The sequence below is a fragment of the Rhinoderma darwinii genome, chromosome 1 (genome assembly GCF_050947455.1).
Source record: "Rhinoderma darwinii isolate aRhiDar2 chromosome 1, aRhiDar2.hap1, whole genome shotgun sequence".
Taxonomy (NCBI): domain Eukaryota; kingdom Metazoa; phylum Chordata; class Amphibia; order Anura; family Rhinodermatidae; genus Rhinoderma; species Rhinoderma darwinii.
This window is the reverse complement of record NC_134687.1, coordinates 652,588,445-652,600,808: the sequence shown is the minus strand read 5'-3', so window position 1 is coordinate 652,600,808 and position 12,364 is coordinate 652,588,445. Positions and strand designations below refer to the sequence as shown.

Here is a 12,364-nt window from a genome sequence, read left to right as displayed (position 1 = left end):
TGCACACTGCACTGCCGGGACCTCCCGTGCATGCACACTGCACTGCCGGGACCTCCCGTGCATGCACACTGCACTGCCGGGACCTCCCGTGCATGCACACTGCACTGCCGGGACCTCCCGTGCATGCACACTGCACTGCCGGGACCTCCTGTGCATGCACACTGCACTGCCGGGACCATACAGGAACCATGGTTGGTGTCTGTCTTGCAGATGTGAACAAAGTTCTAGTCACAGGGTACTGTGAAGTACAATTGTTTTACCGGATAGCAGTCTACAAGGAATAGGAGAGTACAGTAATAAATAAGAATTTTAGATGTCTCTGAAGATCGAGGATCTCTGAGGTAACTTCTAATATCTGTAAAAACTTATATTAGGGTTGTATTAATTCATAAAAGGCATCTGTCACATTGAACACCAGTCTGATCTGTTGGCAGCATATTATATAGCAGAAGGACCTGAGCAGATTGTGTCTCTCCATGCACTTGTATAGGAGTTCCAGAAACAGCCGAGCACGGCCAGAGGTGGAGCCGCATCTATCAGACATTTCTGGCATATCCTGGGGAGAAATGTCTGTGTTGGGAATACCCCTTTATTCCATGTGGTGACGGCTCTGAGAAGATGTTTCTCTCAATGATGAATAAGTGAGGTTCTGTATGTCACACATGATGTTGTCCCCTGTATGATTTCCATCTTCTCCTTTCTTCATAAAGACGTCTGCAGTACTAAATCCTCAAGTTCCTCCAGTTTTCTCATCTTCTCCTCCACAACGTTCCTTCTCCTGAATGACCCACCAAGGATGGACAGGAATGAGATGAGCAGAAGAATATTAGACTTCACCTTGGAGATCATCTACCTGTTGAGCGGAGAGGTAAACTTTTCTACATTATAGAACAAGTCACACATAGGGAAGGGACAATACATAATAGGAAGAATCCAGTGTCCTGTATAACAGCGTCCAGACTTCCAAGTGACGTCAAGAAGCCACCAGCAGAAAAGCTGAAGATCAGCCACCAATATGGTCAGTTATGTGTCATGTCACCAATGCAGCAATAGTAATGTTGTAGAGCAATGAGAATGACCAGGAACCAGGAGGATCAGGATGACATCTATCTAGAAACATAGAAGATGATGGCAGGAGGAGAGCACATGGTCCATCTAGTCCCCCCGATATTATTTCCTTTTTAGTTTTGGGCCTCGTTCTATTTTCTCGATGTCTTGTAGGTGAGGTCTCCAGTATTACAGATGTGGTGTCACTAGAGCTCTATATAGCGGGGTCACAATCTCCCTCTTTCTACTGAGGGGGGAATACTGTGTTCAGTTCTCTAAGTGTCTCTCTCCATACACAGGAGTACACAATAGTGAAGAAGACATCGGGTGACTGTACGACTCCCATCATCCATGAGTCAGGAGGATGGAGCAGTAGTCAGAGCCCCATCACAGAGCCTCCCCCTCACTCCCGGATACCTGAGAAGAAGATCTTAGAACTGATCTACAAGATGACTGAGCTACTGACTGGAGAGGTGACACTGCTGGGAATGCTGGGAAATTCTACAGTAACAGCACTGGAGGTGTCTGGGTGATGACTGTATCATTGTGTGTGTCAGGTTCCTATAAGGTGTCAGGATGTCACTGTCTATCTCTCCATGGAGGAGTGGGAGTATCTAGAGGGACACAAGGATCTGTACGAGGAGGTCATGATGGAGGACTACCGGCCGCGCACATCACAAGGTGAGATATTCTGTAGATCTATCATTTATATATTCGTTTTTTGTTGAAGTGTTTATTTCGTCATGTGCAGTATATACAGACATGTGACTCCTGATCTCCGATCACACGTTCCTCGCTTTGCTGCAGTGCTGCACTAGGGAATGGTCACAGATTTGTTGTAGAAGTTTCCATATAACTGAATGTGGTTGTTTCTGCAGCAGGTACATGAGTTTTTACTAACCACAATCAGATGAGTGGGACATGGACTTGTGTGTGTGTGTGAACAGAGTCTTATATAACCAGTGACTGATCAGCGCTGCTCTTATAATTTCTACTACATGAGTGTAAAGTTCTACCATGTGGGAACAGCGGACATGACAGTCGTGTGGAAAGATGTTCTGCAGGTTCAGTGTGAGATCTAATACTGGAGTCTACTCTTCTGCACATGGATGAGACGTTCTCCTGGTAGACACTTAATTCTGCACTTACATCGTCTTTATGTCCTGGGGCAATGTTTTCCAACCTGTGTTGCTCCTGCTGTGCAAAACTACAACTCCCAGCATCTCCTGACAGCCACAGTCCACCCCAGTTATTATTGTCCCCAGTTTCCCCATGACTGCATGGAGTACACATCTTTACACTGCAGTATACAGAGGTATTGCCGTGGCGGGGGGGTGTTTTCCCCACATGATGAGACTATTGTTGTCAGGGACCCTCTTCTGTGTCATCATGTGGGTTATACACATCCGCAGCTTGGTAATACACATCTCCATACTGCGGTGTGTGATCGACATGTGGTCCAGGGAGTGACCGGCTGCCTCCCCCTCCACTCCGTACAGGGAGTGAGCTGGGAGCGTGCTCACTACACACTGCTGTATTACATAATGGGGTCCCCCTCCCCCTATTCTCTTATGTCCAGTGCTTGCTGTCCGGCATTCTATAGAGCTGTCACTGGCAGCTCGAAGCAAACGCTTTATAGAAGATGTTTGATCCCAGAACATTTATTAAAATAAAAAAATAGACTGAAAAATTCTTAAAGTCTAACCAAACGTTCAACAAACTTCTGACGTGTGAAAGTGACAAGTCAGAAGTTTTGATTGGTGGGGGTCCGAGCACTGAGACCCCCACCAATCGCTAAAACAAAGCGACAGAAGCGCTCAGCCGCTTAGTTTCTGTTTAGCTTTGCTATGGCAACTGGAGGTCTAACAATGTCCTCTAGGTCAGCCATCTACGGAAGCCTGTTAGGCCCTACCGGAGGGGGAGTCTAATAGTCAGTCTGTCAGAGTAAAGCTGACGGGTGTAATACCCTGCAATATATAAGTATTATACCAGTGATCATAACGTTGGATGTTCAAGTCCCCTAGTAAGACGAAAAAAAGTTTCACCTCTTTGTGACCACCAAAATGCCTTTTCACGGCATTCCAGTCTAAGTTCTCCACGGGTGTCCCATGTCAATCACGGCCATTTAACCCCTTAAATACTGCAGTCAATAGCGACCGCATCAATTGTGGTTTACAGAGGGAGGGAGCTCCCTCTGTCACCCATGGGCGGCCCACAAATGCGATCGCGGGCCCACGATGAGGTACCATGGTAGCCAAAGGCCCCCAGACCTGACCTGGCTATATACATATTACACTGACCGGCCGTAATGCTCTGGTATACTAAGTATACCAAAGCATTATATCTGCGATCTGAAGATCGTACAGTGAAGTCCTCTTGTTGGACTGAAAAAATAAGTAATTACTGTGAAATAAAAATTACTAATAAAGATTACTGTAAAAAAACAACAACATTTTTTCCATTAAAGTCTTTTTATTTAGTAAAAGTGTAAAAAAGAAATAAAAGTACACATATATGGTATCGCTGCGACCGTAATGATCCACACAATAAAGTTAACTTTTAATTTAAACCTCAAGGAGAATGCCGTGAAAAAAAAAAAAAATGGCGGAATTGCTATTTTTTTTTCCATCGCCCCACAAAAAAGTCATAATAAAAGTTAATCAAGAAGTCCCATGTACACCAAAAAAGTACCAATGAAAACTACGTCTCATCCCGCAAATAACAAGCACTCGTATCACTACATTGATGGAAAAAGAAAAAAGTTCTGGCTCTTGGAAAGCGACGATGCAAAAACAAATAATTTAGTTCAAAAGTGTTTTTATTCTGCAAAAGTCGTAAAACATAAAAAAAAAGCCATAATGGCGTAAATTTATAACGCATAGAACGATGGCAGAATTTCTGGGTTTTTTTCTATTCCCCCCCCACCCCCCAAAAAGAAACATACAAGCACTGCACCCCCATCAAAACAGCTCATCGGTGGGGGTATCAGGAGTTGGACCCCGACCGATCAGCTATTGGTGGCCTATCCTCAGGATAGGTCATCAATTTTTAGGGTCTGGAAAACCCTTTTAAGGCCTCTGCAAACCTACAGTGGTGCCTAGAAAACACCCTAATGAAAAGGAGGCCCCAATATCCACAACGTTCTCCTTCATTTCTGGGGCCCTTGTTTCAGTAAATAGAACACTAGGGCCACATGTGGGATATTTCTATAAAATGTGGAATCGGAGGAATAAATATTGCGTTGCGTTTCTCTGGTGACACTTGCTGTGTTACAGGAAACATGGATTATAATTGAATATCTGCAAAAAAACAATTCCTGTGAAAAAGCTAAAGGGTTAACACACGTCCTAAATGCTGTTTTGAATACTTTGGTGCAGTTTTAAAACGCTGTAATTTGTGGGGGTTTCTAATATACAGACCCTCAAAGCCTCTTCAGAACTGAATTGATCCATAAAACAATTCCAGGAAAGGTTTTGTGGCCTCTAAGGCCACCATTGCTCGGTGGATTTGAATGATTGTTCGCAAGGCTTATTGCATCCGGGGGAAGGTTCCTCTTTCTGGGTCACGGCCCACTCTACCAGAATGGTTGTAGCTTCCTGGGCTGTGTTCCGTTAGGCCTTTGCCCTTTGTGAAAGTGATTAGAATATGTTTAAAAGATAACATTTTGCATGGACTCCATTTTGTATGGTAGGCGTCCATTTTGGATCGTTGGAATCCATCTTTTGGCCTGAAGGAGCCATCTTGAGGTTAATAAGTAAAAAGTAATATGTCAGCAGATGTCCTGAAGCAATTCTATGTTATGTGTTCTTGAATTGAATGTTTTATTACTCTTGTAAGGAGCAGATCAAATAGCCTTGGTGGAATGGACAATGACTGTTTACCATAGGTCAGCCTTGGATTCAGCCCTCTGTTTAAATGATTTAATCTTATCTGCAGTCCATTCTCTAGTGAGATAAGAAGTAGAGACAAATTAACTTGTAGGAACCTTGGAGGGTGAAGAATTATTATAAGGCATTGAAATATTCTCATTGGCTGAATCAGAGTCATTATCATATTGTAGATGATTGGCTGAAACCAAAGCCTACACCTTTCCTGTCATTATACTTATATACTTATTTGGATCAATAAACCGCAGAGAAGGATTTGGAGCATACAAGCATTGTCTCTTGTCATCTTTTCTCTCAGATATATATATCCATCACCTATGATTTGGAAACTGGATAAATCACTGGAGGGCGGGTATCGGTTGACATACCCATTACAAATTTCAGTCTAATATATTTTGGCCCATGATTGCGTTAACACCCTTCAATTGTGTAAGGCGACCACGTGGTCTTCTCTGCATACCTTGGTCAAGTTCTACCAGGTGCATGCCTTCGCCTCTGCAGACGCTTCTCTGGGTCGCAAGGTATTGCAGGCATCTGTGAAATAACTGACCATGTCCTGCTCTAGTACGTTCTATGTCCCTCAATTAAACAAACAAGAAAACAGGAGTTTTTGAGTACTCCCCTTACTTTTCTTGTCCAGTTCATCGGGGTCCACCGCTCGCACCCAATTGTTTTCAAGGTTTTTTTGCATTTACGCTTGTCAGTTTGAGGGATTCTGCTCTTGTGTTTGACATCCTTCTCTTATCTTGTATCTGCTTCTCCTAATGCTTGCGGAGAGACTAAATAGCTCAGTGTCTATGGGCAGGATATATCCAAGCCTCCTAGTGGCAACAGCATATACCTATGGTCTGTGTCCCCAATGAACTGCAGTCTGCCAATAATCGTCTTTCTAAATGACTTGTATTTCCATTTTTGCTTCTAAATACAGCAATAGTCTGCGCTGCCGGCTGCTCATAACTCTGCATTAGAGTTCACAATATATTGTACAGCGCAGGCGGCTGTTGTGGAATACGGGAGCCATGGAGACAAGCAGGACTAATCTTGAGTGATGACCACCCGGCAGCACGGACTATGGGTAGTCAGTGCTATAGTTATCCCTGGACAGTGATCCAGGGATTTATTGTGATTTCCAGATTTGGAGTCGGGGAGGACTTTTCCCCTAATGAGACAATTGTCATCCACCTCATGGGGGTTTTGCCTTAATCTGGATCAACACGGTCGGATTATAGGTTGAATTTGATGGACTTGTGTTTTGTTTTTTTCAACCTTATTAACAATGTAACACAGAATGTGTGGAGAAAAATGTACCACTAACATAAAGTACAATGTGTTCCGAAAAAACAATCTCCGAATAATCAACTTCGATGTGATCTTCATTATTGTCATCCTATGTGCTTACAGACTTGGCTGATAGCGAATGATCCAGCTTCTGTGTATAGAGGAGACCTAAAAACGAAAAAAAAGTTTTCATAAAAGTCAATAAAAAAAACATGTCTAATCACTTAGAACAAATAAATATATATATATGTGTGTGTGTGTGTTTTCTTTGATAGCAGGGAACACTTGAATTCCGCCACTTTCAAGTCTATTCGCGACCACAGAGAGCAGATACAATTAAATACTATGGCGGAGCAGGGAGCCGAAGGTTTCCCACCATTCGCTATGGTAAGCCATGGTCCATTTTGGGCCTGCGGCTTACAAGGTGCAGGAACATCGACACCGGTAGTGAGGATCTCAACAATGTAATTCCGGCTCTGATCAGTAAACATAGAAGTGTAGAGAGAAGTGTCTGATATATAGACAGATATACAGTAGTCATGTATTCAGTCACTGTGTGTTTCCTACAGATGGATCCAGTAGGAGAAATCCACCAGAGAGATGTCCCAGTCCTCTGTATTCCCAGGACTGTCCAGAGGAAAATCACAATGTCCCAGAGAATCATCAGGTAGATGCGCTAAAGTCTCATCAAATTATGGCTATAAAGTAATTAACCGGAAGTTCATGCTATAGTTATTTTTCTCGTTTGATTAGGGAAAAAATCTGATTGATATTAAGGTTGAGGTTAAAGATGAAGCAGAAGAGGAGACGGATGTAGTGGCCGATCAGCAGTGTAAGGAGGGGAGACTCATGAAGGTCACCTGGATACAACTCCCATCATCTCATCATCATGTGTAAACAATCTATACAGCCACTGTGTCTTTCCTACAGATGGATCCAGTAGGAGAAATCCACCAGAGAGATGTCCCAGTCCTCTGTATTCCCAGGACTGTCCAGAGGAAAATCACAATGTCCCAGAGAATCATCAGGTAGATGAAGCTGAGCCGTATACCAGATCTATATAGGGGGGTGTGGAGCTTTTTGGTCCTGCGGTCATAGAGTTTGGTGGTTTCTTATGTTGATCTGTTAGATTTTTCGCACTCTCTGCTGTATTGTACTGAATTGTTACATATGTGAAATCAGGGGGAAGATCTCACTAATATTAAAGTGGAGGACGAAGAAGAGCGGGTGAGGGGCGATCAACCGTGTAAGAGTGAAGTGGAGGAGGAAATTCCAGGAGGTGTTATCACAGGTAAGTAATAATGAATTCAGAAAGTGAATTGGGAGGTTTGGTAAGGTGGGGTTCCTCCTTAGTTCTACATTACAGTAACACGTCAGACAATGTGTTATACATAGTGCAGGACCTGAGGGAGCTGTGACTGCACATAGAAGTTCTCTACAAAGTGTTCTATGGATCCGGTCATGTACTAGGCTTAGTGTCAGATTTTATGAGGGGCACCAGGAGCCTGTAAAAATAACAATAATTCAATACATTAGTATGTCTGACGATCGCTGGTTCAAATCCCCTGAGGGGACATAAAAAATAGTTTTAAAATAGTTTCAAAAAAATTAGTGGTGTACAAAAAATAAACTTTTCCCACTTTTCCTTTTAAAGTATTGTAAAAAAATAAACAAAATTGGTATCACCGCATCCGTAAAAGTCTGAATTATTACAATATAACATTATTTAAATCGCATGGTGAACACCGTAAAAAAAATGACACTGCCAGAATCGCTATTTTTTGGTCACCTTAGCGCTAAAAAAGAATGTAATGAAAAGTGATCAAAAAGTCGTATGTACCAATAAAAACTACAGCGCACCCCACAAAAATAAGCCTTTACTCTGCGCAATCAATGAAATAAAAAATAACCCACAGGATAAAGGTAATGGGATATTATACAGAACAGTGAAAACAAATGGAATAAAAAATGTTTAAAAAGTTGCATGTACCCCACAATTATCTTAATAAAAAGCCCTCATACCACTACGTCTATGAAAATATAAAAAAGTTATGGCTCCCATTAGTCGAGGATGAAAAAATATGCAGATGAGCCGGTCCGAGGGGAACTTTCCTTCTGTTTCAGGAGGTGATTATCAGGGCTCTAATATTTGGGAACAAGGAAGAGAAGGGCCCAAACATATCTGCTGGAAGCGAGGGCGCCCGTATTATACCAGGACAACACTTTCCCAGCAAAATTCCCCAAACTGAAAAGGCGTGTGGACCAAAAGGGGGATAAGTAAGGACACCATTTATCAGTGCGACACCGGCCTGTGCATAAAGGATTCATCACAGCGTAACCCACATCTATGGATAATTGTATTATTTACCCCATTATACCCTCTTATTATGGCCTGATGTACTCCGCACAGATTACATATACCCTGATGTACTCCTCACATATTACATATATCCTGATGTACTCCTCACATATTACATATACCCTGATGTACTCCTCACAGATTACATATACCCTGATGTACTCCTCACAGATTACATATACCCTGATGTACGCCGCACATATTACATATTCCCTGATGTACTCCTCACATATTACATATACCCTGATGTACTCCTCACATATTACATATACCTGATGTACTCCTCACAGATTACATATACCCAGATGTACTCCTCACATATTACATATATCCTGATGTACTCCTCACATATTACATATACCCTGATGTACTCCTCACAGATTACATATACCCTGATGTACTCCTCACATATTACATATACCCTGATGTACTCCTCACATATTACATATTCCCTGATGTACTCCGCACATATTACATATATCCTGATGTACTCCGCACATATTACATATATCCTGATGTACTCCTCACAGATTACATATACCCTGATGTACTCCTCACATATTACATATATCCTGATGTACTCCTCACATATTACATATACCCTGATGTACTCCGCACATATTACATATACCCTGATGTACTCCTCACATATTACATATACCTGATGTACTCCTCACATATTACATATATCCTGATGTACTCCTCACATATTACATATACCCTGATGTACTCCTCGCATATTACATATACCCTGATGTACTCCTCGCATATTACATATACCCTGATGTACTCCTCACAGATTACATATACCCTGATGTACTCCTCACATATTACATATACCCTGATGTACTCCTCACATATTACATATATCCTGATGTACTCCTCACAGATTACATATACCCTGATGTACTCCGCACATATTACATATATCCTGATGTACTCCTCACAGATTACATATACCTGATGTACTCCTCACAGATTACATATACCCTGATGTACTCCTCACAGATTACATATACCCTGATGTACTCCTCACATATTACATATACCCTGATGTACTCCACACATATTACATATACCCTGATGTACTCCTCACATATTACATATACCCTGATGTACTCCTCACAGATTACACATATCCTGATGTACTCCTCACAGATTACATATATCCTGATGTACTCCTCACATATTACATATACCCTGATGTACTCCTCACATATTACATATACCCTGATGTACTCCTCACATATTACATATACCCTGATGTACTCCTCACAGATTACATATACCCTGATGTACTCCTCACAGATTACATATACCCTGATGTACTCCTCACAGATTACATATACCCTGATGTACTCCTCACATATTACATATACCCTGATGTACTCCTCACAGATTACATATACCCTGATGTACTCCTCACATATTACATATACCCTGATGTACTCCTCACAGATTACATATACCCTGATGTACTCCTCACAGATTACATATACCCTGATGTACTCCTCACATATTACATATATCCTGATGTACTCCTCACATATTACATATACCCTGATGTACTCCGCACAGATTACATCTACCCTGATGTACTCCGCACAGATTACATATATCCTGATGTACTCCTCACATATTACATATATCCTGATGTACTCCTCACATATTACATATACCCTGATGTACTCCTCACATATTACATATACCCTGATGTACTCCTCACATATTACATATACCCTGATGTACTCCTCACATATTACATATACCCTGATGTACTCCTCACAGATTACACATATCCTGATGTACTCCTCACAGATTACATATATCCTGATGTACTCCTCACATATTACATATACCCTGATGTACTCCGCACATATTACATATACCCTGATGTACTCCTCACAGATTACACATATCCTGATGTACTCCTCACATATTACATATACCCTGATGTACTCCTCACATATTACATATACCCTGATGTACTCCTCACATATTACATATACCCTGATGTACTCCTCACAGATTACATATACCCTGATGTACTCCTCACAGATTACATATACCCTGATGTACTCCTCACATATTACATATATCCTGATGTACTCCTCACATATTACATATACCCTGATGTACTCCTCACATATTACATATATCCTGATGTACTCCTCACATATTACATATACCCTGATGTACTCCGCACATATTACATATACCATGATGTACTCCTCACATATTACATATACCCTGATGTACTCCTCACATATTACATATACCCTGATGTACTCCTCACATATTACATATACCCTGATGTACTCCGCACAGATTACATCTACCCTGATGTACTCCGCACAGATTACATATATCCTGATGTACTCCTCACATATTACATATATCCTGATGTGCTCCTCACATATTACATATACCCTGATGTACTCCTCACATATTACATATACCCTGATGTACTCCTCACAGATTACATATACCCGGATGTACTCCTCACAGATTACATATACCCTGATGTACTCCTCACAGATTACATATACCCTGATGTACTCCTCACAGATTACATATACCCGGATGTACTCCTCACAGATTACATATACCCTGATGTACTCCTCACAGATTACATATACCCTGATGTACTCCTCACATATTACATATGCCCTGATGTACTCCTCACATATTACATATACCCTGATTTACTCCGCACAGATTACATATACCCTGATGTACTCCGCACAGCTTACATATATCCTGATGTACTCCTCACATATTACATATACCCTGATGTACTCCTCACATATTACATATACCCTGATTTACTCCGCACATATTACATATACCCTGATGTACTCCTCACATATTACATATACCCTGATGTACTCTTCACATATTACATATACCCTGATGTACTCCTCACATATTACATATACCCTGATGTACTTCTCACATATTACATATACCCTGATGTACTCCTCACAGATTACATATACCCTGATGTACTCCTCACAGTTTACATATACCCTGATGTACTCCTCACATATTACATATACCCTGATGTACTCCTCACATATTACATATACCCTGATTTACTCCGCACATATTACATATACCCTGATGTACTCCTCACATATTACATATATCCTGATGTACTCCTCACATATTACATATATCCTGAAGTACTCCTCACATATTACATATACCCTGATGTACTCCTCACATATTACATGTATCCTGATGTATTCCTCACAGATTACATATATCCTGATGTACTCCTCACATATTACATATACCCTGATGTACTCCTCACATATTACATATATCCTGATGTACTCCGCACATATTACATATACCCTGATGTACTCCTCACATATTACATATACCCTGATGTACTCCTCACATATTACATATACCCTGATTTACTCCGCACATATTACATATACCCTGATGTACTCCTCACATATTACATATACCCTGATGTACTCCGCACATATTACATATACCCTGATGTACTCCTCACATATTACATATGCCACTACATTATAAACTGAAACACCAGTAATACCGAAAACAGAACTACTACCAAGCAAAATCTAGGCTCCAAAAGACGCTGCCTGAATACTCAGCCCTATAGTGTGCCCAAACAGCAGTTTACTACCACATATGTGATTGCTATAACCGGGAGAACCCTTTTAACACTTTTTGGGGTGTGTGTCTCCAGTGGCAAAGGCTGGGCACAACATATTGGACTCTAAAATGGCATATGTGGAGAAATTGCAATTTTCAC

General features: G+C 41.3%; 1 protein-coding gene and 1 pseudogene across 2 annotated transcripts in view; one reads left to right on the top strand and one right to left on the bottom strand.

The window, feature by feature from the left end:
- Nucleotides 1-12,364, bottom strand: part of LOC142700497 (uncharacterized) — a 330,989-nt pseudogene that overhangs the window by 73,735 nt on the left and 244,890 nt on the right.
- The window catches only part of LOC142661124 (uncharacterized), a 161,198-nt gene that overhangs the window by 12,995 nt on the left and 135,839 nt on the right, over nucleotides 1-12,364 (top strand). Inside the window, exons 2-8 of one of the 2 annotated variants that reach the window (XM_075838517.1) lie at nucleotides 711-868; nucleotides 1,347-1,520; nucleotides 1,605-1,728; nucleotides 6,782-6,879; nucleotides 6,966-7,044; nucleotides 7,143-7,240; nucleotides 7,395-7,503. In XM_075838517.1, coding sequence (XP_075694632.1) covers nucleotides 797-868; nucleotides 1,347-1,520; nucleotides 1,605-1,728; nucleotides 6,782-6,879; nucleotides 6,966-7,044; nucleotides 7,143-7,240; nucleotides 7,395-7,503 — 754 coding nt within the window. In that variant the 5' untranslated portion in view covers nucleotides 711-796. The remainder of the gene's footprint in view (nucleotides 1-710; nucleotides 869-1,346; nucleotides 1,521-1,604; nucleotides 1,729-6,781; nucleotides 6,880-6,965; nucleotides 7,045-7,142; nucleotides 7,241-7,394; nucleotides 7,504-12,364) is intronic. The other variant, XM_075838439.1, reaches the window with a different exon arrangement.